Source organism: Falco cherrug, chromosome 14 (assembly GCF_023634085.1).
Source record: "Falco cherrug isolate bFalChe1 chromosome 14, bFalChe1.pri, whole genome shotgun sequence".
Taxonomy (NCBI): Eukaryota; Metazoa; Chordata; class Aves; order Falconiformes; family Falconidae; genus Falco; species Falco cherrug.
In genome coordinates, this window is record NC_073710.1 from 361,306 (window position 1) to 386,648 (window position 25,343).

The 25,343-nt window shown below is 60.7% G+C and overlaps 2 protein-coding genes across 7 annotated transcripts in view; one reads left to right on the forward strand and one right to left on the reverse strand.

Moving 5' to 3' along the window:
• On the forward strand, nucleotides 1-24,729 carry CARMIL2 (capping protein regulator and myosin 1 linker 2). 5 transcript variants are annotated; one of them, XM_055726640.1, is made up of 40 exons: nucleotides 1-166; nucleotides 1,451-1,542; nucleotides 1,677-1,727; nucleotides 1,987-2,046; nucleotides 3,356-3,477; nucleotides 3,738-3,835; nucleotides 4,459-4,529; nucleotides 5,168-5,241; nucleotides 6,189-6,264; nucleotides 6,341-6,429; nucleotides 6,800-6,894; nucleotides 7,056-7,489; nucleotides 7,881-7,958; nucleotides 8,318-8,394; nucleotides 8,477-8,581; nucleotides 8,837-8,906; nucleotides 9,103-9,184; nucleotides 10,738-10,834; nucleotides 11,157-11,214; nucleotides 11,738-11,910; nucleotides 12,618-12,686; nucleotides 13,309-13,402; nucleotides 13,481-13,576; nucleotides 14,041-14,169; nucleotides 15,178-15,291; nucleotides 15,455-15,630; nucleotides 16,127-16,214; nucleotides 16,670-16,786; nucleotides 17,282-17,348; nucleotides 18,421-18,671; nucleotides 20,477-20,580; nucleotides 21,049-21,171; nucleotides 21,361-21,454; nucleotides 21,720-21,839; nucleotides 22,175-22,211; nucleotides 22,374-22,442; nucleotides 22,721-23,026; nucleotides 23,154-23,327; nucleotides 23,614-23,724; nucleotides 23,818-24,729. In XM_055726640.1, exons 1-40 carry the CDS (start codon nucleotides 127-129, stop codon nucleotides 23,991-23,993), a joined length of 4,557 nt encoding a protein of 1,518 aa, XP_055582615.1. In that variant the 5' UTR covers nucleotides 1-126; the 3' UTR covers nucleotides 23,994-24,729. The 5 variants fall into 5 exon arrangements, with proteins under 5 accessions (XP_055582615.1, XP_055582616.1, XP_055582617.1 ...); XM_055726641.1 differs by having other exon boundaries at nucleotides 7,056-7,142; nucleotides 7,380-7,489; nucleotides 21,049-21,454; XM_055726642.1 differs by having other exon boundaries at nucleotides 7,056-7,142; nucleotides 7,380-7,489; nucleotides 21,049-21,454; nucleotides 23,220-23,327.
• The window catches only part of LOC102058094 (uncharacterized), a 9,690-nt gene continuing 9,041 nt past the window's right edge, over nucleotides 24,695-25,343 (reverse strand). For both annotated transcript variants that reach the window (XM_055726662.1, XM_027806904.2), the window contains one exon: nucleotides 24,695-25,247. In XM_055726662.1, coding sequence (XP_055582637.1) covers nucleotides 25,187-25,247 — 61 coding nt within the window. In that variant the 3' untranslated portion in view covers nucleotides 24,695-25,186. The remainder of the gene's footprint in view (nucleotides 25,248-25,343) is intronic.

Below are 25,343 nucleotides of genomic sequence, written 5' to 3' on the forward strand. Positions count from 1 at the left end.
CGAGGCAGCGGCGCTGCCAGTTGGTAAGCTCAGCGCTTCCTCCCAGCGCGGTGCCTTTCCCCGCGGTGCCCAGGGATGCTTCCCTGACACCTGCATCCCCAGGCAGGTGACCCCGTGGTTCCAACCATGGCTGCAGCCCCCGGAGGGATTCCCACTGAGCTGCAAGGTAAGCATCGCCCACCGCCGTGCTGCCGTGGTACCAGTGCCATACAGAAAGTGCTAGCGTGGGGCCTGCTTGGCCCTGGTTTGCCATGCCGGGGTTGCCAGAGGTGCTTTCGGGTCCCTCAGCAGCTGCAGTTCAGGGATCCAAGCAGGTTCTGGGCTACGAGGGCCACTCTTGCCCCCAGAACTCACATGCTTAAGGATGGTGCTTGGGCCAAAAGCATCCCCAGATAACAGCCTGGCTCCTCAAGGACGTGCTTCTGCACAGCTTGAGCTGCCTGGTTGGTGGGTGCAGCGTGGTGCTGCTCAGTCCCATGGGTTTGGGGTCCCCCGGCCAGCTGAGGGTCCCCAGCAGCCTCCCAGTGAGTCACAGCCCACAGCCCTGGCCTGGCTTCCCAGCAGCATGGGGGATGTGTGAAGCACTGCTGCTCCCAGCCTTCCCTCATTTGATTGAAAAAGCAAAAGGCCACAAAGGTCTTGGGGTCCTGCAGCCTCACAAGCCCCATGGGGCTTGCAGTGGGGTGGGAAGGAGCCAGGTCACTGTGCCCCTGTGGTCCCAGGTCTCAGCTCTACCAGGGTGGGTCCCTGGGGACACGTGGCTCAAGCCACTGGACCAGCAGGGCTCGGTGGTGGTATAAAAACCTGGTTGGCTTTGCGTGGCAAGGGACAGCTGTGGTTCTGGTCCGTTTCTCTGAGGGAGAGACGTGAATCGGGAGAGGTGGGGAGGTGATGCGCAAGGCAGGAGGCAGCAGGCAGGAGCGATGCTTGTGCTGGTCCACAAGTGACTGGTTTGCAAACATGGGGAGGTGGGCACACACAATCATCTGTGCAGGTGATGGCCAGGAGAGTTCCCAAAAAACTGCAAAAGCAGAATACATCCTTGGCTGCACTGTGGGGAGGAAGGACTTGGGTGCTGAGCTGCTCCTCAGTGGTAAATTTGGGAATGAAGGAAGAGAAACCAGGACCCTCTTGTCACTCAGCACCAGCTCCCGGCAAGCGAGGCACATGTGCAGCATAAACGAGCAACCCCAAAGGCCTGTGCTTGGCTGAAGCTGAAGCCAATGGGAAGGTGGGTTTATCACCTGAGCAGCAAATAAGACCCAAGGCTGGTGAAGAAGCACGTGGCTTAACTGAGAGAGCAACCAGGGGCTGCCTGTCAGGTGTGGGTGGAGAGGAGTTGGTTCAGGCGGGGGCGTAGGGGAATGAGTTCCCAAGGGCAGCAGGGCATGCAGGAGAAGACCGGGGTGGCTTTAGCCACCTCACTTCACACAGACATTGGTCTTTTCAGAGAGCATCACCACCTTCCTGGGGACAAAGAAGGTTCTCCTGGTGATGAGCATCCAGCTGCAGGTGAAATCCAAGTATGATGACTATATCTTGGTACGTGCAGAGTCTGGCTGGGTTCCTGCTTTCCCATTTTCCCCAGGCAGCCATTTCATGGCCGCAGCAGGGGACAGGGGTGGCTGCCATGTCACCACAGTCCCTTGTCACGCCAATGTCCCCCCCCTGCCTAGGTGCTGACGCCCTGGCGAGCCTATGTGCTGCTGGTGATGCTGCCGGTGAGGGTAAGTGCCAGGGACCCTGTGCCAGGGTAGAGCCCTGTGGCTCCTAGGAGAGCATCGCTCAGCTGCCTGGGGCACCTGGACCACCGGGTCTGGGAAGTCCCCAGGAGCAGGATGGGGAGGAGGGTGAGTCAGGGGCTGGTGAAGGCTGGGGGCATGGCTGGGCACCACCTGGGGTATGGGGAAGGGTGGAAGCCGGGGGCACCTTTGGGTCCTGCTTCTCCATCAGCACTGGGGCTGATCCTGCTCCTCTCACGCACAGATTCACAGCACCTTCAGCTTCCTGGAGGTGAGGGAGATGACAGTGCGAGAGCCCAGCTTGGTGAGTGGCACCAACACCCGTGGCAAACCCAGCCCGGGCACCCACCACCCCCACCCTGTGCCCACATCCCCCTGTAGCAAACGCTGGCCTGGAGCCCACCATGGGAGCTGGGGCTGTCCTGCCCCTCCGTTGCATGCTGAGGGCCACCAGTGATGACCTGTGAGAGTTCCACGGGCTGTCAATCCCTTTGTCACCCATAAAGAAATCCTGTTACGCCTGGGGTATCACCCTCGGGGCTGGAGGTGCAGGCAGGCACCCAGGGGTGCTGGGGCTGAGCGTGGGTGCCTGTGCCTCTTCCCCTGCAGCAGCCACAGGCAGTGCCTAGCTGTGGCACCTCCTGCTCAGCAGGGACAAGGTGACAAACGCTTGCTGGCTTACGGAGGCAAAGCCAAATTTAGCAAGAGGGTGTTTTAAACCCTGATAATCCTCTTAGAGAGGGGCATTGCGCGCAGGGCACGTGCGGCAGGTAGGAGCCGTGGAGGAGAGGGGCGGATCGGGATGCCCTGGCTTGGATGCGTGGGCTGGAGCAGCGCCGCAGTCCTCGTTAACTTCTAGCTTGGCTTTTGCTCATTAAAGCATCATCAGTGATGATGGCCCCAGCCCCTAAACAGGGATTCTGCTGCTCAGCAGGCTCTGCGTGGCTGAGCCCTGGGAGAGGAACAAAAAGGGGCTGGGCAGAGCAGGGGGTGCTGGGGTTGGGAGCCCAGGGTGGCGGGGGTGGTGAGACCCCTGGGGGGGCTGTGGGAGGCCCAGGGTTGCTGGCCGGCAGGCAGGGTGCAGGCAGCCCAGCCGCGCTGCCTGCTGCAGCCATGCCAGCAGATAATTGTCATCCCGATCCCACGCCTCAATCAGCATGTAATTAAATTAGGGAGCGTGTTGCCATGGGATTTTTCTTTTTTTTTTTTTTTTCCTGCTAGGAACTGAAAGCTAAAAAAGCCTTAAAACCCGATTAGAGAAATTCAGGGAGGAAACCTCTGTCCTGCAGCTGTGGCTGCTGCAGGCAGAGTCAAGGCTGTTCTCATGCCACTGCCTTGGGCTGCTTTTGCATCAGCTTAGCTTGAATTTTGGGGGAGGTTTATGCCTTATTCTGGCACGTTAGGATCTCTTTCTTGTATTTTATCCTACAATATCTATCCTATTCCTGGTGCTTGCAGCCTTCCCTGTGCTCACAGTGCTCCAGCTGGGTTTATAGGCAGCGGCTGGGTGTTTGCAGTGAGGAGCCGATGGCTGTCACCGTTGTGTCTGGGGGCTTGGGGACGCTGTGTGCTGCCAGCTCATTCAGGCATCTCCTATTCTTTGGACCATGCAGGTTGTCATAGAAACAGATGCAGCATCTTACGCCTTCCGGTTCATGTCCTTTGATGATTTGGAGCAAGTTGTCATCCATGTCACCATGTCACTTAAGAAGGTCTTTCCAGACTCATCTCCTGGGTAAGGGTCTGCTGCTCCTCAGGGATAGTTGTGTAGGCATCGGATCAACGTCTGCTCAGAAAAACCACAAATTTGGGGTGGGTTCACAATAGCACCTTTTCACAGCAGAAACTCACAGTGATGGAGGCCAGACGTGGCTCCCCGATCACATCGGGAGGGATGCTGCCGGCCACCCTATGCACAAGGGTGGTAGCTAAGCATAAAGTGATGGAGATGCTGCTCTCCTGGCTTACTGCCACACCCCTCTGGTCCTTCCCCAGGATGCTGCTCAGGAACTCCCCGCCCAACTTGTACGAGAGGATCCGGCAGATCACGGACTCGCTGGAGGAGATGCTGCAGAGCAGCCCTGGGCCCTGCGGTAAGCCCTTTTTTCCCCACACACATCTTCCCCAGGCACATTATCTCCAGGAGGGCTGGAGCACCCTGGGGACCATCACAGCCCAACACCCATTGATGTGACAGCCCCCACCCCTGCTGGCAGGGCACCCATGGTGGCTTGGGGCAGAAGGAGCCCTGCTAGGAGGGGACTGCTCTCCGCCAGCCCACCCCATCCCACGGGGCAGGAGCAGGTCTGAGGGGCCGCAGTTCCTCAGAAAGGAACAAGACAGCTGTGGGGCAAGGATGCTCAGTTCCACCTGTGAGGACACGCAGCTTCCACCCCCGTCACGTGGCATCGCTGCAGAGCCGGGGCTTTTCCCATAGCCTGGTCTGAAGTAGGATACCTCCATTATCATCACAGCAGTGCCCCTTGCCTTGTATCCATACGGATCAAGCAAAGCAAGCCGCAGCCCCCTGAGTTGCGCCATCATTTCGGCTGGCAGTAAACCCCGCAGGACACTCTGGCCCCTTTGAGGAGGGCAGGGAGAACCCTTGCCACCCCTTCTGAGCCCCCGCTGCCCCTCTCCTGCCTCCTGCCCTCCCCAAAGCTCTCCGCTCTGTTCCTGTGGCAGGCCTGCCAGCAAGGCTGCCTTCTCTTCATAGGGGGGTTTTCGGAGACCTACGCTGCTTTATGTGACTACAACGGCTTCGCCTTCCGTGAGGAGATCCAGTGGGTAAGCTGGCCTGTCCCACCAAGGAGCGGCAGCTGCCGTGTGCCACTTGGTGGGCAGGGAAGTGGGATGCTCGTGGGTGCCTCTGCTGCAGGCAGCAGCCCTGTGGGGCTGCCGGGGCTGGGACACCCCAGTGACCAGGGACATCCCAGAGCTGGGAACTGCAGTTTTGCCTGGCTTGAATACCTCCTGCTCCTTGCTGGGGTGGAATCAAAGTACAAGAGGGGATGAGATGCTGTTCCAAGACTGTCATGTAAGGAGAACCCTAGGAAATCTGGGACCTTGCTGGATGTCCCTAGCAGAGGACAAGCTGGCTGGGACCCAGCCACAGCAGGACCAGCTGTCCCCCCCTGCCTCTGGGACTGACTCCAGCCCACCTCTCCCACACCCTCATTGTCCTCACCCTGGGGGTGTGTTGCCTTCTTCTGGCCAGTCCCTGAAGAAGTGCTGCAGGACCCACCGAGCTGTCCCACCAACGTGGGACATGTGCCCGGTCAGCCACAGCATCAGGGGAGGGTTTGGGCAAGGAGCTCCCCAGGGAGGGTCTCCAAGGGCTCAATTCCCTCCAGCAGCACTGAGCACCCGAGCCCTCCCCAAGACCAGTCACTGAGCCTGATCTATGTGTCCATCTATCCGGGCAGGATGTGGACAACATCTACCACAGCCAGGACTGCCGTGAGTTCAACCTGCTGGACTTCAGCCACCTGGAGAGCCGGTCAGTCTGCCAGCCATGCTGCCTTCAGTGCCCTCTGCTGCTTGAGCACTCGTCCTCATCCTGCCTGCTGTAGATGCAGGGATGGCCCAACACACTCCTCTGCTCGTGTTAGAAGCTTTTATTGCTTTACATGCTCCACGGATGCCACATCTGCAGGCTGATGCTCCCCCGCACCAGACACCACGAGCCCCATCCCATGGGACAACGGCCCTGGGAGGCCGGGCAGCTTCCCCGTTTGTTTTTAACACTTCACCCAGCCTGTGGGCTGCTTACAGGCGTGAGGACCAAACATCACGGCAGCTTCTTGCAGCTCGTGGCTGTCAGGTGTTTCCCTATGCAAAGCAGCTGGTGCCACTTGCCTCCCCCAAACTTGACGCTGCTCCTCCCAGCCCCCCAGACATCTGTTGTAACCCCACAGCAGTGCCGCCGGCTCAGGCTGTGCCCAGAGCTCTCCCAGTGGGGCTCAGCCGTGTCTCCATCCCAAGGAAGGTGGAGCAAGGGCTTGGCTTGGGGAAGGCAGCCACTGCGCTGGGGCATAGCAAGTCAGAGTTCTGGGCTGAGCCTTCTGGGGAACAGAGGATCTGTGTGCAGTTGGCCAAAAAGGAGACAGCTTTTGAAATGTCTTTGGACCCAGAAGTCAAAAAGAAATTTGTTCCCACTCAAGCGAAACCTGTGCTGTTCTTTACGTGAGAGCTCAGAATTAAAAAGAAAAAAAACCACCAGAGGTTTTGACAGAAGCATGCAAATATTTACATTAATTTTATTTTCCCTGAGGGAATAATCTGGGAAAGCTGAGCCCCGTGTGGGCTGCCTTAAACTCAGGGACCCCATTCCTGCTTCACTGAACACTCTTGAGGCACCCCAGGGTTGGGTGTCTTGGGGCACCCGTTTAGGACCAGGTTTGGCTCAGCCTGGCTCCTGATGCTGTCATCCTTGTCACCCTGCAGAGATGTGGCGCTGAGTGTCGCTGCGCTGTCCTTCAACCTGTGGTTCACCAAGGTCTCCTGCAAGGACTTCAGGCTGGTGAGTGCCAGTGCTGCAGCACCGGGTGCGCCGGAGGTGGCCAGGTTTCCAGAAGGGCTTTCTTCTCCCCTGCCAGAACCAAGAAATTTCGGAGCAGCTGCTCTACATGCTCAGCAAATCAGTGACGCTGGAGGAGCTGGTGCTGGAAAACAGCGGGGTGAAAGCGTAAGCAAAGTTGTTGCAGGGTGCTGGCATGGTTATGAGCAGGGTCTCAGCAGCCTGGTGGTGGTCCCCTCGTGCATGGAGCGAGGGGAGTCCATGCACCCAAGTGTCAGGGGAGTGTTGGTGCCTCGTCCCGGCCACAGCATGCTCCACTGGGAGCAGAGACCCCCTACAGCCTGCAAAACCTTGTTCAACCCAAGCATCCCACCCTTGGAGATGCTCTGCTTTCTCCTGCTGCCTCCTCAGATGGAGCCAGCTCAACTCGTTCAGCAGGCAGGAGCTGGTGGCACTTCCCTGTAAGGCTACAGGGTTGGTGGCCACATCTTCTGGACGTGGCCATACCTTGCTCAATGAGTGACCCTTCTTCCCACAGTGACTTTGCACAGAGGATGGCCCAGGCACTCAGCAACCACCCCGACTCTGTCTTGCACACTATCAACCTTGCTGGCAACCAGCTGGAAGACAGAGGTACCCAACCTCTGAGCCGGGATGAGTTTACGTCCATGAGAACTGATGTTCAACTCCAGATCCCACTGGCAGCTGTCCCCCACCAGGGACTGGAACTCGGGGTGGGATGGACACCAAGCTGCACTAGCACGGTCCCTCAGGGCTCTCTGCTCTTTCATCAGGGATCATTGCCTTCAGCCAGTACGTGAAGAAGAGTCCCAAGGGTCTGCAGAGCCTCAGCTTGGCCAGGACGACGCTCACTGCCAGAGGTACAGCCCAGCATCCCGCTCCCTGCCCAGGTGCCGCTGGGAGGCTGGGCACGGCAGCACTCGGGGCCAGGCTGGCACCAAAGGGGTGGCTGGAGGGGTTGCAGGGACACCCTGGAAAGGGCATCTTCAAGGATAGGGTGTCCTGCTGCCCCAGCTGTAGGAAAGTGTCCCTTTGTCTGCCCCATGGTTCCCTCCAGTACAGGGGACCTGCAGACATCCTCCTCTCTCCTGGGGCAGGTATAAGCACGTTATGCAGGGCTCTCACAGATAACAAAGCCATTGGCTCCTCCCTCCGGCACTTGGATCTTTCTGGAAACCCTGGCACCCTGGCTGGCGGCGACATCAGTGTGAGTGCCCAGGCTGTGATGCGGTGACACTACCTGGGCTCTGTCCCCAGTGTGGTTTGGATGGCTTCAGCCTCCTGGGGTCTGCGCCCTGCCTTGCAGCACCCAGGGACAGGGAAGTCACAGCTGCAGCACCTCCCTGCCTACCTGGGAGCAGCTGAGGGATGCACTGGGGACGTCCCCCTGCATCTCCTTGCAGGAGGGTGCGAGATGCCACCTGGAGCAAGGATTTATCCCAGGAGTGAGCAGCATGGGGCTGGGTCCTTCTGTGCAGGATTCATCCCTGTGCTCAGCAGGAGGGAGGAGGGGGGCTGGAGCTGGGATTTTTGGGTTGCAGGGTGCTGGCAGGGGGTCGGGGTCCTGTGCAAAGCCACTGAGCCCCCTCTGCTGACAGAACCTGCAGAGCCTCCTCCGCCGGTGCCGCTCACTCTGCCACCTCAGCCTGGCCGGCACGGACTGCCCTTTGGATGCTGTGAGTAACCGTGCGAGGGGTCGTGGCCAGGAGTCCCTGCCCCAGCCCCCTCCTGAAACTGTGCTGCGCTGCTGGGGGGTGCTGCCACCCATCCCACTGGCACGGGGCCGCGGGGACAGGGCGTGTGGGGCAGCGGGCAGCCAGCCCAGCGTCGTCCCGCTCTGTGCCCACTGCCGTGGGTGGGTGGGGAGCTCGGGGTTCAGCAGGAGGAAGAAGGGAACCCCAGCATGGGGCACACCCCCCCTTAGTACCCCTCATAGCTTGTCCCGTCCCATCTCCCATCCCTCCCTGAGCTGTGCAAGGGGCTGCAGCACCAGCTGAGTCCTCCTTGAACATGGCTCATGTTCCCACCCTGGCAGATCTTTGGAGCCCTGGTCCATGGGTGCCACACCAGCCTCGTTCATCTGGATCTCTCCAAAAATGTGTACTCCCACAAGTAAGGCCCCAGGACAGTGGGGAGGGGAGTGCAGCACCCAGCTGGGGGGCAAAAGATGCCATGTTGTGCCCATCCTTTTCAGGAGGGTGAAAACCATCTCCCCTGACATCAAGGAGTTTTTTGGGCAGGCCTGTGCCCTCAGCCACGTCTCCCTGGCAGGTACCAAGCTGCCAGCAGATGCTGTAAGGTGAGGGGGGGGCTGTGAGTCTACCGAGAGGAATGGATTTGGGGTGAGCATGGTCTAGGGGGGGACCTCGCTCAGTGCTTTGCATGTTGAAAGGGCTGGCGGGTAGGATGGATGGAGCTGTGAGAAGCAGAGCTCTGGGAAGCATGTCTTCTCCAGCACCCCGCTCACGCTCCCTGAACTGTTGTGGGGTGCTCCATGGTGGGTGCTGGTGCTCCCGTTGCTCACATCGATGGGTGGCTTTGGTGACTTTTTCAGGGCATTGTTGCAGGGGCTGGCAGACAACAGCCACATCAGTGACCTGCACCTGGATCTTAGCAACTGCGAGGTGAGGGGCCAGCACCCATGGGTGCCGTCAGGCCAGCCAGGGGGTCCCATTGAAACAGTGGAGGAGGCTCGCTCTCTGTGCGGGGAAGGTCCATGCCCTGTCTGCCGTGGGGCTGGGGTGACATTCCTGACAGCAGGATCTTGTTCGCAGGGCTCAGTGCCTCCCCTTGAACTGATGTCTTGCTGTTTCTTCCAAGTTGAGATCAGCGGGGGCCCAAGTCATCCAGGATCTCATCCCTGATGCTAGTTCCATCAGTGACCTGGACTTGTCTGACAACGGTAGGTTGCTTTTTCCCCACCTGGGAGAAGGCCAGACACTGTGGCCTCTTTGGCAGAGGCTGGCTCAGCCTCGGCACCTGGTGAGGGTGGGGGAGCCCGCAGGGAGATGGGCAGGGTCTGTCGCCCCTGCCTGCGCTGGCTAAAGGAACACTGAACTGCACTCGCCACCTGTGAAAGTCCTGCAGCAGCTGCAGCACTGCAGGCTGTCTTGTAGGCTGGAGGCACACAGTGGTCACCACTGGATCCCTGCCTGAGAAATTACCACCTTATTAGGCTTTTATGGCTTTTTACCCCTGAAAACCACCCCCACCCCCACCCCACCTTCCCCAAGGTAGGCAGTCCTTCCAAGTGCTCTTCTCCATCTACTGATGTCCTTCCCAGTGTGCCAGACCTCTTCCATCACCTTCCAGCATTACATCCCACGGTAGGCAGCGGCGATGGCCCTTGCCTCTCCCCTTGTTCAGAGAAAGCTTCTCTGGCACAGGGTGTGGGGTGACTTCTTCATCCTCTCCAGCCTTGGGAGTTGCCAAAAATTCTCATTTCGCATCTTTTGTGGTGCAAGCCTCTTCGGCTCACTGAATTTGAGGCGGTCTCAAGTTGCTAGCTCAGGGTTTGAAGCAGTGAAAAGGTCTCCCTGGGCTGAAACTCTTCCCACCTCTCTACAAGAGTTTGCAGCTTCTGCTGCTAGACTTGTCCTTCCATGGCCTCTGAAGCCATGGACGAGCAATCCTAATTATCACAAACATCACCTCTGCCAGCTCTGAATTTCACCTAAAAGGCTCCAGACCTTAAGCAGCCTTGCTAAGATCTCCCAGCAGACCATGCAGCTCCTTGACAGCCAGATGGCTCTGGGAAAGCTGATGTGGTTTGGAGTCCTTCAAAAAACTGTTCAAGCCACCGATGCTCCAAAAGCTCATGGTCTCATCCAAAATTTTTGCCAGCCTTTGCTGAAAAATGCTTTTGGCTCTGGCTTTCCCAGCAGAGCAGCTCCACACAGGAGGGACAGTCCTGTAGGTGGGTCTCGGTGCCTCTTGGTCCTGGCTGGCGGAGCAGCTGGGTGAGCAGATCCTTGCCCACATCCCTGCCCCGTAGGAAGGATGTCACCTTTGCTTGCCAAATTTCCCTGAGGATGCTGCAGCTGTGAAGATGGGAGTGGAGGCAGCTGCAGGCAAGCTGTGAGAAGCTCTCCCACGCTGTCCGGGTGGTGGGTGGGTGATGGAGGGCACATTCCTGCAGGATGGCAGAAAGCAAGCGCCGTCTCTAGCTCCGTAAGTGCTCCCCATGGCTCAGCACAGCCTTGGCAGAGCAGGGGGCCCCAGAGCAGGTGCTCCTTCCCTGGAGTCACTCCTAGGGACCCCAGCTCTGCACAGGTCTTCGATCTTCTGGGGGGAGCCATGAAGAGCAGGAAGATGCTCAGGAGTTTCCCTGGGCATCTCTCCAGCATGCCACGCTGGCAGCTTGGTGGTTTTTCAGGTCTTCTGTGAGATACCACCTAGGTGCCACCTCTGTGGACTGCTTGGAGCACCCCTGTGAGTGTCTCCCATCTCTTGCAGGCTTTGACCCTGACATGGTGACGCTGGTGCTTTCCATCGGCAGAAGCAAGTCCATTAGGCACATCTCTCTGGGGAAGAACTTCAACATCAAATCCAAGTAAGTGCAAAGCCAGAGCAGCCAGGCCAGGAGCCATGCTGGCACCATGCAACCACCTCAACCCTCTCTTGCCATTGAAAGCCTGTGGGCTGGTTGGGAATGCCTGGGATTGCCTGCCCGTCCTGCCCGCTCCTGCCCAGCAGGGAGCCTGGGACCGTGGGGGGACATCACCTGCTCCTGGCACAGTTCCTATGGGACCGCAGGCACTGCAGGGCTAGGTCACAGCCTCAGGCAAGAGAGGGAGGGAGGACAGAGCTCTGCTGGCTGCCCCATGGCCTCGGGGGGTGCACGTGTAACCCCCTGCCTCTCCCCTCTCCCGCAGAGAGGGGCTGTTGGATGTCCTGCACCGCATTGTCCAGCTCACCCAGGAGGATGACTGCGTAAGTCTGGGTTGTCTTCAGACACCCCACTCATGCTTTTGGTCACCCTCCGCCACCACCGTGCCAGGGTCCCATCCAGATCCCTTCCAGCACAGGCTGGGAGCAAACTTCCCCCCCTCCCCCCACCATTCAAATCCTCCTGCTCTTATTTTCCTCCATCTGAAGCAGAAGCTCAGACAGAGAGCTGTTCCCGTTCCACTGGGAAAGCGGGAGGCTGTGTCTGGCTGAAGACATGGAGGACAGGCTTGGTGTAACCTGGCTGGAGCCCAGCTTTCCAAAAAAACCTCTTTTCTCCTCACTGCTGCCAGGCATCTGAGCTAAATCCAGGGTGTTGCTAAAGCACCCGTCGCCCTCCTGTTTCTTGGGGTTCGGCGTGACTTGGGCTCTCCTAAACCGGCACCAGGTGCCCACAGAACTGCCAGCCCAGTGGCCACTGGACAGGGATGGAGGCTGTGTCAGCAAGGGTGACACACGTCTTGACGTGTGTCCTGGCCACCTCTCCCCCTCCTTGTCCCCTTTCTAGCCTCTCCAGTCCCTGTCTGTGGCCGAATCACGCCTCAAGCTGGGAACCAACGTCCTGCTGAGTGCCCTGGGCAGTAACACCAGCCTCATTGCTCTGGACATCAGTGGCAACGCCATGGGGGACACGGGGGCCAAGATGCTAGCCAAGGCCCTGCAGATCAACACGAAGCTCAGGTAGCAGCACATTGCTCTGTGGGTGCCCTTCCCACCTCGTGCCGGGTGTCCCTGGGATGGTGGTTCTGGTTGTGGTGCTGATGCCATTGGAGGGGGCTTATCACGGCCCCTGGTGACCACAGATGTGGCCCTGGACCATTCCTGGTGCATAGTCAGATGCTGTGGCCGTGTCTTCCTCTCATGGCAGTCATCTGGCAGTGCTGGCAGGGGACGTGTGAAGAGCAAGAGAGGAGCAGCTCAGCCCTGGCACTTGCCAGCTCTTTGCCAGGCTCCTGCACAGCCCGTGGTGCTGCAGCCAGGCCCTTGCAGTCACTGCCCTCACCCATGCACTGGCATCAGTTCCTAAAATGCCATTTTTTTACCACATCATGCTCTCAAATGCAAGGCAGGGGTGTCTACAGGGGATGGGGAAGGTTCTCCCAGCCAGAGCTGTTCCTCTGGGGGACATCTGCCCTTGCCAGCAGGATGGGGCCTGGCTGTGTCCTCCCTGCCCTTCACTCCCTCCAGGCACCCACATGCTTTACAGCTCCTTGCAAAGTCCAAGTTTACATTTTGAATACTGAGATTCAGATTTTTAACCCTATTTCTAGGCTTTCTGGTACCTGGGGTCAGCCTTGGGCTCATTCCTTCTGGCACCCAGTGGGTGAGCACCAACTTTGGGGTGATGTGGGTGCAGGCAGGGCTCACTCGTGTCCTTTACTTTGCAGGACTGTGGTTTGGGACAGGAACAACACAACTGCCCACGGGCTCCTGGAGGTGGCTCAGGCTTTGGAGAGGTAAGGAGGGAGCAGCTTGGTCCTTCTGGCTTGGTACGACCATGCAAAAGAGCCTCTGGCACCAGTATGTCACCATCCCCAGCGCCTCTTGTCCCCTTGAAGCAGCAAGTGCATCACGCAGTTGCATACAGCTGGTCCACTGCTCGGCCTCTGCAGCCAGCAAAGCAACCTACCACCCGTTCGGTGGTGGCACCTTCATTACAGACCTCAGGGTCTCCCCTGGGCTCTGCATCCCAAGCTGGCACAGCCCATGTCACCCCAGGCTGTCCCCAGCGAGCACGGGCGGACCTGCTGTTGGTGGAGATGTGATGCTCTGCTGCTCCCTGCCCGTGAACGATGGGTAGAGGCTGCCCACCAGCCAAGCACACCAGCAGCTCCGGGGTTTGGCCCTGTTGCTTCTCTGCGGGGCAGAGGGAGAGCCTGGCTGGGTGGTTGCTGCCGCCCGGTCGGGGCCAGGCTCTGGCCGTCCCCACCTCCTGGGCTGGACCCTGCAGCAATGCCCAGGCTGCTGGTGGGTGGGCTCTGGGCTGGTTATGTCTGCGGGGAAGTGCATGGTGGGGATGACCCCCGCAAGGCTGAGGGGGGTCCCGCAGCACCTGCTCACCCCTGTGCTGCCTGGCAGGAATTACACCCTCAAGTCGATGCCTTTGCCGATGAGCGATGTGGTGCAGGCATACCGCAGCAACCCTGAGAAAACGGAGGAGGCGGTGCACAAGGTGGGGGGGCCACGGGCTGGGGGGCACGGGGTTGGGTGCCACCGACACTGGCTGCTCACGGCCTCTTGCCTGCTACAGCTCCAGTCCTGCCTAACGAGGAACCAGCTGCGGCGCACGCTGCCCACGCAGACCTTCCGGCTGCAGCAGGGCATCCTCACCACCTCTTCTGAACAGGTTTGCCGGCCAAATTGCTGCGTGGGGCTGCCCTCCCCTGCCCCAAACAACCCTGGCTAGCTCCTGTAAGCTCTTGCAAGCAGCACAAAGGCCTTTCCACCTTTTCTGAGTGGAGGGCAGAGCAGTCCAGGGAGATGAGTGGGGCCAGGCAGAAAGAATGTCCCCAAGGAACCCTCCTGGTTGCACCCATGTGTTTCATGCACATGCAATGCTGGGATATCTCACTGCTAAGCTACCCCATGCAGCATGTTCCCAGTGCCCTGTGCATGCTCTCAAGCAAATCCCTGCCATGTGGCACCCCTGGTAATTAGGCAGGGATGCTCTGAGGGGCAGTATCCTGCCTGTGTGCCCCCCGCCCCATCAGGCAGGTCTGGCACATCCTTCTCCGGGAAAGTCACAGCAAGGAGGGGAACTGGCAGTGCTGCTCCGGCACCGACACATGACACAGCCTCTCTGCGCTCCAGATGGTGAATGAGATCTGCCTGAGCGTGCAGAAGCATGTCGACATCCTCAGCGCCTGCCCAGGCAGGGAGGCGGAGGCAGACATCCTCTGTGCGGAGGAGGCCATCAGGAATGCCAACCTCTCCATCAGCGTGAGTCCACCGCACCGGGAAACCCTTCAGCTTCCCTGGCTTCAGTTCGGGATCGAAGCAGGTTATCGATTAGTTAATGACATAATAACTGACAGTCAGGGAACACAAGGATCATCAATGCAACAGATGCACATCGCTGAGCACTTGCAGAACGTTAAAGAACAGCTGCAAATTTCTGAATCCCCTTCTTGAACCAGGCCCAAAATGTTCTTAATCCCCTCGCCCCAGAGGCACACCATTGTATGCACATCCTCTGGGAAGTGGGGGTTGCAAGCACACCCCCTCTTCAGCGAGGGCACCCCCTGCCCGTGCACCCCTCCTTGGGAGAGGTGGGTGCTCCAGCTCTGGGCAGATCCTGCAACCCACCGATACCCACAGTGGTGAGAAACACCCCCTACATCCCCCAGGGGTCCCTCCCTGGGGCACCCACATCCCACCCTGGCTGGGTTCATCCCAGCGATGAGGATGCTCCACCAGCCCTTGACGAAGGCCAGCGTGCTGGCTGGGCAGCTCCCCACGCTGTCAGCCCTGATTTGATCCTGGTCTCACTTCCCTCTCCCCATCACACCTCTTCCTCCTCCTCCTCTACTTCTTTTCAAACCACCTCCTTTTCCTTTTTCCCAGTTCTCTTGGCAGCCCACTGGGTACTTAATCTGGTGGATATAGGATTTAATAGGACAGTGCTGATGGTGGAAAGGTGGTGAAGGAGTGGGAAAGGATCTTCCCTGATGTGGGCAGCAGCAGGGGAAGGAGGGTCAGTGGATGGTGGGGAGCAGCTGAGGGTCTGGTTGGGGGACACAGGGACCACAAGGGGCGAGGATACCCAACCCTGGCCTGGCAAAGGCAGGAGGTCACTGAGTCTCCCCAGCTGATGCAGGCAATGCTCTTGCAGCCAAAACCAGGACACTCTTCCATGGGGCAGCCATGGATGCAGGCTGCGCATTGAAGGATGGAAGGCAAGCATGAGGCGCCATGGGATGATCCACACCTTCTCTCTTCCCATGGCAGATCCTGCCCCTCTTGTACGAAGCAGGAAACACCCCATACCAGAATGGCAAGCTGCAGCACAAGCTGGAGTGTCTCACAGAGGAAGCATTGCAGACCTGCAGCCGGGAAATCCAGGTGGGCACCCAGGGGGATCTGCCAGGGGGGAGTGGGGAGCTGTCAGCAGCATGGGATGCTCAGTAGCCTCAGCCCAAGGATAAGGGACATGGTGTCTCCTGGAAACCATATGTATCCTGATAGAAAAGACATGGAAAACTCCCCTCTCCCCCCCAAACTTCAGGCGATCATGCAGGCAGTGCTGGACACAGCGCACAGCCTGTGCCCAGCTGTGGTGCAGAAGAGCGGGGTGAGGGACCAGCTGGTCAATGCCATGTCCGAGCGGATTCACCTCCAGGACCACCTCAACCTCAGCACTGTCCTGGACCAGATGGTCACTGATGTCTTCAGCAAGCTGAAGTGGGTGACGTGCCATTTTTCCTCCCTGCTCCACAGCTGGCTCTCGCCCATGGGGCCAGAGAAGGATTTGGGGGGCTCCCTACCAACTACTCCCCTCCCCACACGGTGGTGGCAGTGGTGTTCTAGATCCTGTTGCAGTGTTTTCTCAGCTGTGGCTTTGCTTCCCACTCGGATCCAGTTTGGATGTGTCCCTAGGGAGCTGGGATGTCCTGTGGGGTGATGTTCCTGCAGGCATGCTCCTGTGGCTGGCAGAAGGGAGCCCCAACCATCAATGGGGGAATGTGCTCAGCATCCTCCATCCCAGCCAGCACCTGCTCCCGTTCCCGCGCCGGCAGCATGCCCCCAGTGAGCCGGAGCCCAGGGCATGTCCTGGGTGCCCCTCTGGGTGCCACAGCTGAGCATCCATCTCCCCAGCAAGGGTCTCCTTGGGGGGGCTGGCCCCGTGGCTTGCAGGGGCTGTGGGTGCTGGCCCTGATGCCCATCTCTCCACTCCCAGCGAAATCAAGTTGTCCGTCACAGCTGCCATGGCTGACTGCATCGTGGATATCGTGCTGGGAGACCTAACCATTGCCCAGTGCAAACTGGTGAGTGCTGGGGGCTGCCAGCACCTGCAGAACATGGATGTGGGATGGGGATGTGGGGCTGGGGTGCAGATGGGGATCTGGGTACCTCAGCATTGCCCAGGCACCAGCAAACGCGATGACTACAGATTTGCTATCTGGGAAGCAGGACAATTCCCACCCAGGCTGGTTTTCCTCCCAGGTAATCCTCTCCTGGTGCAGTCACAGCAGCATTAACAATCCTGAGTGAAGGCCAGGAGCGCAGCGTGGTGGAGGGTGCCGGGGTGAAGCCGGGCACCGGCTGCTCGTGCACTGGGGCGGCACAGGGCAGCTGCGCTGGGGCCAGTCACCAGCTAATCAGCCCTAAATCCGCTCACAAATCCCAGCCACGGGCAGGGAGCGGAGCAGCACAGAGCGTGCAGGGCAGCCGGGCGCACTTCAGTCCCTGGGATAATTTAAGCATTTCCTAATGGTTTTAGGTGGAGAGCCTCCCCAGGCAGGGGCTCGACCTCCCGGCGCTGCTGCCGGAGCTGGCTGAGGATGATGCCGCTGCACCAGCGAGGGGCAGGAATCCTCCGGACCTCGCCGCGGAGGAGGTAGGGTCTGACCCCACTGCCGCTGCGTGATGCCCACGCTATAACCACCTTTCATCCGCCTTACCAGATGATGCCAGGCTTAATGCTTCAGCCTCTCCGGGTGCACGCACCCTCAGCACCCACCCAGCGCAGCACTAAGGCAATTAGTGCTGGGAAATGGGACTGCTAGGCTGCCTGGCCATGCTGCCTGCCCTGCCAGCACCGACAGCGTGTCCTTGTGGTGGCCTGGGCTGGTCCCAGCCACACAGAGCCCCTTCCATTGGCTGTGGCTTCAGGACCTGGGATCGAGCACAGTGTGAGGTCCTGGCTGGGGAAGCATCCGATCTGGCATCGTGGGTGGTTTTGGTGCCAGACCAAGATGAGGGGGTGCAGCCCTGGGGGTGATGGAGGCATTGCACCCATCACCGGGCAAAGCCTGGCTGACACTGGCAGGATGCTGCTCACCACAGCCAGCTTGTCAATGCCAAAGCCACCGCCGTCCCTCTCTCCCTGCAGTACAAGATGGCCCTGCGGAGGAAAAATAAGAATTTCAGGAGCATTCGGCCCACGCCAACTGTGAGAAGTAAGGTCACCGCATGGCTTTCCCTTTGCTGTGGCTCAGTGTGTGCCATGCCACCTCCACCAGGGCATGGCAGAGGGACTCGCAGCAGCCTGATGGGCAGAGCTCTCTGTGATGACGTTACAGGCTGCAGGCAGCACCTGGCAAGGATCTGGCCCCTTTGGAGAGCCTCTCCTGGTGCTGTGGTGTGGGTCCACAGGCAAAGCTTGCTGTGAGCTTGCTCTTGTGCTGGTTTTGGGGGTGCAGCTGGCTCAGTGCCCATGGGCAGGGGGGTAGATGCCCTGAGCTCCCTCTCCACACAGCCAGGCAGGGGTGGGAGCCAGACAGGTGCAGTCTGTGACTGCAGATGCCACAGCATCTCCTCCTGCCATCCCAGGGACCACCCTGGGTATGGGCATCACTGACCTGCCCAGCACCCCTGGGAGCCTGGCACAGAGGGGAAGGAGACATTGCCCAGGGCTGTTCCTACTGCTGATGTTGCCCCACAGAGCCCTGTGTGCCCAGGGAGGGGGCAGGATCCAGAGGGGGCAAAGGCAATGAGCAGCTGATGGGTGACTTCTGCTTTATGGGGCTTTGGCTGTGATGCATACTTGGCTTTGGCTGAAGTAGAGCTTGCACTACACCCGAGTGCCTGGCACCCAGGTGTCCCCAGGGGACCCCTGGAGTCCCCAAGCCCAGCAGCACCCTGAAACTCAGCAGCACCCTGACCCCTGGTGTCCCCCAGCCCAGCAGCATCCTGATCCCTTGAGTCCCTGAGCCCAGCAGCACCCTGACCCCATCCAGCTGCCTGCAGAGCAAAATGGGGTGCACTTGTGGGTGCCGCTTGCCGAACCAGCACCGGCAGCGCTTGTGCCGGCCAGTTGCTACTTGCCACAGGTCTGAGAGCTTGCTGTGGGGGTCTGCTCGGTCCCTGCCGGAGCATCCTGCCCCTCCGCCCCCAGCATCTACTCGGGGGACCACAGCACACACACACCCCCGCAGCCCCACCCCCGCACCCCCTGTGGGTGCTCCCCGCCGAGCGTGGGCGATGCTGTGGGAGGCTGGGTGCCAAGCGGGGCCCTCTCGCCCCCGGTAGGTGTCTCGGAGCTGGAGCCGGCGGGCCGGGAGGCGAGCGGGCTGCGGGCGCACCGGGCGCCGCCGTCACTCAGCCTCGCCGCGCCGCCGGCACGCCCTGCCCGCACAAAGGATGCGGAGCCTGCGAGCCGCCCGCCGCCCGCCGCGCCCGCGCTCATGGACCTGCCGACCGCCGGCCAGCGGCTGGAGCACTGCACCAAGGCCCGGCCCCGGCCCAACCGCCGCCACCGGCAGCCGCCCCGCAAGCCCAATGTAAGCGAGGGGGGAGTGGGCAAGGAGGAGGGGGGGTGCTGGGGGTTCTTTGGTTGGGGTTTTTTTTCTTTATTTTAAATTTTATTTCCAGTCGGGTGAATTACTGCGCTCGGTATTTGTTACCAGGCAGGAAAATGAGATGCGCGGAGCCGCGGCTGGTTAATTATCCCGCATTCCAGCCGCTGCCGGAGCCGCCTCGGAGGAGGGGGGCAGCCCAAAAGGGTGGGCAGGGGGGTGAGGGAAATCATCCATCCCCTTTCCTGCTGCCCGCCGGGAGCTGCCGAGCGGTGGGAACCGGCAGGGAGGGAATGAAAATCCTGCAGAGTTTGGGCGCAGAGGGCCGGCGTTCGGCAATGGCTCCGGCTCCTCTCTCCTCCTGCGCCCCACTCGCTACCCCCCCCAGACCCCCCGGCCCCGAAGCGCCAGCAGCCGCCGTGGCCCCCGTGCTGCTGGTGGGGCTCTGCCCGCTGCGGTGGGGCGAGCTCCGCTTGCCCCCCCACCCCCCACCCCCCAAGGGCAAGCAACTGGGGATCCCACCTTCGCAGCCCCCTTGCCAAAGGAAAAGTAACTTTTGGGTGCAGGCAGCAGAGGAGTCTGTTGCCGTCCCCTGGGCCGGATCCTGCTGGCATCACCTCGTCCCCATGCCACTGTGATGCAGCTGGATCCTTCCACCTGCCAGAGAGCCTCAGCTTGCACGGCTGCAGTGATGCTTGCCCTCGGACCATGGTGGGACCAACCAGCGCTTGCTGTGGGGCCAGAGGAGCGGCAGGAGCCGTTCCCCGCAGGCAGGGTGATGCTGGTGGCTGGCAGGGGCCAGGCAGGCCTGGGGGCCACCACCTTGGCACGTCTGTCCACATGGGATGGGCACGCTCAGCACCCAGGGTTGGCCAAGCTCTGAGCAAGGATAGGCTTTGATGGATGTGATGTGATGGGGAGAGCAGATCTTGGATGGCTGGAACAGGTCCTGAGCGGCATCAATCCAGCCATAAAGCAAAGTCGTTATGGATTGAAATGCCACCAATGGCGAAGCACCTCCCTCTCGTCAACAGGAAGCCACCGATGTGGTGCCACATGCTGGGGTGAGGAAGGTGCTGTGGAGGAAGGCTCAGCCATGGCATGGACTGCTTTGCCATGGGGATGGAGTGGGTAGCCTTCATGCAGGCTGTGGTGGCACTCCAGGGTTGGACTTGAGGATGAGCACCAGCCTGAAGGATGCAGACACAGGTCCATGCATGTCACCCACTCCGTCACCCACCAGCAGCGTGGGTGTCCCTTCCTTGGCGCTCAAGCGGAGGAAGCATCGCTGCCAAAGGGACACCCCTAGGGAGAGCAGGGTGGGAGACCTGGCCCAGCCCTGCGAGGGCTGCAGCAGGATTTGCCATCGCATGTCATGAAGGAGGGGCAAAGGCACCTTACCTGTGTGTAAGGCATGTGTGCCAGAGTGTGTATGGATGCCATACCCTGGCCACTGTGCTGGGGAGCCACCAGCACCCCACAGGTGGCACCCAGCAGGGTGCAGGGGGCTGACAGCTAAGCTGCCCTGCCTGCACAGCAGGGTGAGGAGCTGGCGGGAGCCTGGGGCAGGCTGTAGCTCCCAATCCCCCAGGGGTGCAGCAGGATTAGAGCTGGGATGCAGCTGATAACACCATGGTCTTGCCTTCATGCTGGATGCACAGTGAGACAGAGGGTGCCAGCACCCATCCTGCATGGTCACCCGCTTGCTTGTGCACAGGCGTGGGTGACCGTTGTTCATGCATGGGGGTATCTTTGCCCTGTGCCGGGCTGATGGCTGTGCTTGCTCACAGGTGCAGCCCGTGGCCTGCGAGAACAGTGAGGACAGGAGCATCACCCGCGTGGATGAGGGGCTGGAGGACTTCTTTGCCAAGAGGCTCATCACAGAGGAACTGCCGTAAGCCCAGGAGGGTACCCAGGGCCCCACACCCACCCAGCACCCTGGCACACACCCATCCCTGGGGTGTTGGCAACCCCCCCTGCCTTTACCTACCCAGCAAACACTGCTAGTCCCAGTGCCAAAGGGATGCTGGGAAAAACATCACACCCAGGGGCATCACCAAGGACAAGGCTGGTGGAAGAGGGCTGGGGTGGCAGCCATGGGGTGCAGGATGCAGCCAGCACTCCACTCCCACAAGCCTGAGAAGGGGCCATGGGGTCTCTCCCATAATGGGGAGGCAATGGGGCAGTACCCATGGGGTGTCCCATGCTAGGAACGGCTGCCCTTGCCAGGACACTGTCACGTCAGGTGGGGTGTCTGGGGTCTGGGGTCCATCCTTTCATGGTGGGCAAGGTGGGAAAAAAATGATCCCTAGCCCCTCAGCAGCACGGAGCTCACCTTTCCCAACGCTGCTTCTCTCCCCAGCCCCACTGCTCCGGAGACCTGCCCGGGATCAGCCCCTCTGGCCACCTCTGGCTCCCACACCCTCAAGAAGAAAATCGGGAATTTTTTTGCCTTCAAGAAACCCAAATCCAGCCGGGGCTCAAGGTGTGAGAAGGAGCCCGAGGGTGGACCTGCTGTCCCCAGGAGCAGGCGCTCGATGCTCAGTGACATTTTACGAGCCCCTAGCAAGGCGGGCGAGGCGGGCAAGCCGCTGAGTAAATCGGAGGAGGGAGGACTCGCTGCCAAGCCGCGGGCAGAGCCTGAGCACTGCCAGACCCCCGACTCTGCCCGCAGGATCCGGCCCAAGTACTCACGGGAGGGCAAATCCCAGTCACTCATATTGCTGTCCGGGGAGGATGAGGATGCGCTGGGCATCAGGCATGACAAAGTAAGTGCTGTCACCGCCACCAAGCCACCACTGCTGACCCTGCTCTTCAGCTCACCCTGTGAGAGCTGCTCCCTCCCAAGGGCACAGTCAGCTGGGTACTGCTGGGGGGGGGGCGACACACGGACAACGACCAGAGTGATAGCTGGGGACATCCCCACTGGGTTGTGGCCATGCTTCCACCTCCTGGGGGCATGGCTGGGGTTGGGGGCATGGGTACCCCGCAGATGGGTGCTGTGCCCCTGGCAGCGCTGTGTCTGTCCTGCAGAAGAGGCACCTGGAGAAGAGCGAGGGGGAGCTGCCCGGCTCCTTCGAGCAGTGTGTGCAGGTCATGCTCCACCGCATCGGCGTCACCAAGGGCCCAGCCGCTGAGGGCAAGAAGCAGCAGGTGGGGGAGCAGCTCCACTTTTGGGACAGATCCTGCACGCAAAGGGTGGGTGGAGGTGGCGGTCCATGGGATGGCGGTCCCCCAGCCGGGACTGGCAGCACCCAGCTCTGTGCCACCACTGCCCGTGGCCTCTGTCCTGTCAACCAGCCCTCTGCCAGGGGGACCCATATGTGGGCTTCTATGCACTGCATGGTGTCTGTCTGTCCTTCCCTGGCATGCACCCATCCCCTGCAGCCACCCCGGAGCCTGGCAGCACCCTGCCCTCTGCCACCTATCACCCCTGAGGGCACTGCCACCCTGACCCCCTGCCTGAGCAGGTTTCTTTCCCCTTGCAGAGCAAAGACAGCGAGATCAAGAAAGCTGGCTCAGATGGTGAGGAGCTGCATCCCTCCCAATGCCCGCCCAGCTGGGCACCCACGGGTGGGCACAGCCGGGCTCCCAGCAGCGGATCCCACCACGTCCCCCCCGGCTGGGTGCTGGTGGCACGGGGCAGACCCCAGCTCACTGATGCTGGCCTGTGGCTTGTGCTTACAGGGGATATTGTGGACAGCTCTGCAGACTCTCCCCCCTCCCTGAAGGCTCGCACACACTCCGTATCCACAGGTGGGTCACCCATGGGTGCTAGGGGGGTCACACAGGCCCCCCGGGCAGAGGGCTCTGTCCCCTCTGCTAGTACCAAGCAGTGCTATGTGGGGACTGGAGCCAAGAGGGACTGGTGGGCACGGGCACCCAGGCAGGATGCCCAATCCTGGTGATGGCAGATGGAATCCCAGCCCCTTGCCTGGTCCCTGGGGGGCTGCAGGCTGGTTCCCAGTGCCAGTAGCCATCCCCTGGGACCATCCCCACCGGGCACCCACAGCTCTGTCCTTCCTTCCCTATAGATGCACCCTTCCGCAGCCCAGCCACCGCGATGGAGCCCGGTGGTGGCACGGCTGAGCACCGGCCAGCCTGGAAAGCCCTGGGCTGGCAGCTGCCCACCGAGCCGCTGGGCACCAGCTCCGACCAGCCCCGCTGCCCCCTCCTCCTGGCCGAGCCCGGCGGGCTGCCGGAGCCAGGGGGCCGGCAGGGCTGGAGCAGCAGCCTGCCGCGGCCAGGGAGAAGCACAGCGGCAGTGCTGCCACGAAGGGTCAGCCATGGTGGGGAGGTGGGTGCTGGCAGCGCCCTGGCCACCCCGCCTGATACCGAAGGTAGGGATGCACAAGCTGCCACGGGGATCCCCCATCCCACTACTGGGCCCGTTTCTGGAGCCCCCTGGGCAGGGAGAGCAGGGGGGACACCCAAGCACCCAGCACTGAGTGCTGGGGGGGCTGCCAGGAGGCCGGGGTGCTGCAGGCCCCCCACCCCGACGGCACAACCGCCCCCCCCCCGTTGCTTTTCCAGACAACCGGCTGATGCCACGGCTGGTGGCACCACGAGGGACCAGCCGCAGAGCTGTGTCTGTCCACGAGGAGCAGCTCAGGGAGCCCGAGTGCCTGGCAGCGCTGGGAAGTAAGTGGGAGCTGGAGTGGGACCCCACACCCCCCCCCGGCAGAGGAGGCAGGTGGTGGCACAGTGAGATCCCACATACCTGGTGGTGCTGCTTGTCCCAGCTGGCGGGCAGCCACCCACAGTGCTGGGGTGATAGATGGCGGCATTGCGGCTCTGGGAAGGTCTCAAGGGGGACTTGGCATGGGGATCAGCTCCGGTAGCAGCCAGGCTTGGCAGGCAGAAAGGGAGACGGGAGCCAGATGGCTGTGCCCCGCCGTGATGCGGGGCTGGGCTGTGTTCCCCACAGTGGGCACCATCCCCCTGCGCCTGCGACGGTCGCCTGTGCTCAGGCGGAGGACCAAGCACAACTCCCTCCCTGAGCCAGAGGGTAAGCCCGGACTGTCTGCCCATGCTGCAGGTGAGACACCATGCTCCCCTCCACGGTAAAGGGGGGGGGGGCATGGAGGGTGTCCCCCCCCCGCGCTCACGCCAGCACCCGTGACCTCTCCAGGTGCCACACCGCAGGACTGGCCCTGTGCCAGGCTGGAGGAGCCGGAGGCTGGAGCAGAGACCGATGGCGAGCGGCTGCAAGCCCTGGCACAAACTGTTGCAAATGCACAAGGCTCAGCAGCCGTAGACCAAAGACACCCGGTGCCAGGCTGGGGGGAGCCAGCCCTGGGGCAGTGACACCCCTGCATGCTGCTGCACTGCTCCCAATAAATCCCTGCAAGCAAGCGCACAGTGCCAGGGTGGTTGGCAGCTGGGGTGCAGAGAGCAGACGGGGCACAGGTCTGCTCCGTACCGGGCTGGCGTGGATGCAGCCGCAGGGCCGGCTAATGACAGCATCACCCACCGTATGGCCAGGCCACCAGCATCACCCAGGAGGGCAGGGATGCCCAGGGACTGTGCCAGAGCCCTCAGGATGTGCCAAGTGGCATCACCTTCCCTGGATGGCATCTGCCACTGCAGGCTGTGGAGCGGGGAAGCTGGTGATTTTAGGCAGCAGCTGGGCAGGCAGCAGCAGTGCTGGCAGCCAGTCATTTTTAGCAAGTGTTACCAGGGCCCATTTACCACCCCAGCTCCTCACCCCACGGGGTACCGCCCTCTCCAGCCTCCCCTCCAAGTTGCAAGTTTCCATCAGCAGGACCACGAGCCATGGCATTCCAGCATGCAGCTTCCCCAGCCGAGCTCCAGCCACGCCTGCCTCGCCATCCCCGCAGCCTCCCCGCCAGCACCAGTGTTACCCCAACACCCAAACAGCTTTCTCCTGCGTTGACCTCCGCTCCGGACCAAATGCATTCCTTACATGGATGTTTACAACAAAGCAGCAAGATGCTTCTTTTTACTTTTTTTTTCTTCTTTTTTTTTTTTAATACAAGAGCTATGTATTTAAAAAATACACAATTTTTATTTTTAACTTCTACAGCATAAACCCGTTGAACATTTTTTGCAATGAGCAGTGCAGGACCCTACATAAACCAATCAATAAAATGTCCAAACTCCTGCACTGCCTTTGGAGCAGGGATCAGGCTGTGGGGCCTCTGCCACCTCTGCTACGGTGGCAACTCTTGTTCCCACTTGCTGGGCCTGGGTGGGTGCAAAGGATGGAGAGAGAGAGGTGGGAAAGGGATGCTGGCTCATGCCCAGGCATCCCTGAATTAATGCTCTTTTTCCCTCTCCGTGCTGAGGGTGCTGGCCTTCAACAGATCATGTCCCCAGCATTCCTGGAACAGGGTCTTTTGTGGCCAGGCCAGCACACAAAGTGGTCCCCTTGGGGACAGGGGTCCTGGTTTTCCCCCTATCCCTCCCCCAGCTGCTCTTCCCAGACAGTCCTAAATTGTTTTGGCTGAACCAGAGAAGAAATGAAGAATGGGCTGGCCTCAGGAGTCCATCTCCCCGGTGAGTATCCAGCATGCCCACTTCAGCATCGCCTTTGAGATCCTGCAAAACCAGACCGGGGGAGCCAGGGTGAGAAGGGACCCAGCTGGGGACACGAGCAGGGCAGCCCAGTGGTGAAGGGTAAGGCAGAGTTTGGGG

Coding starts and splice junctions, on each gene's coding strand:
- CARMIL2 (XM_055726638.1), top strand. CDS start 127: ATGGCTGCAGCCCCCGGAGGGATTCCCACTGAGCTGCAAG. Junction 4,530..5,167: donor TCCGTGAGGAGATCCAGTGG/GTAAGCTGGCCT, acceptor CTATCCGGGCAG/GATGTGGACAACATCTACCA. Junction 6,895..7,055: donor CAACCAGCTGGAAGACAGAG/GTACCCAACCTC, acceptor CTCTTTCATCAG/GGATCATTGCCTTCAGCCAG.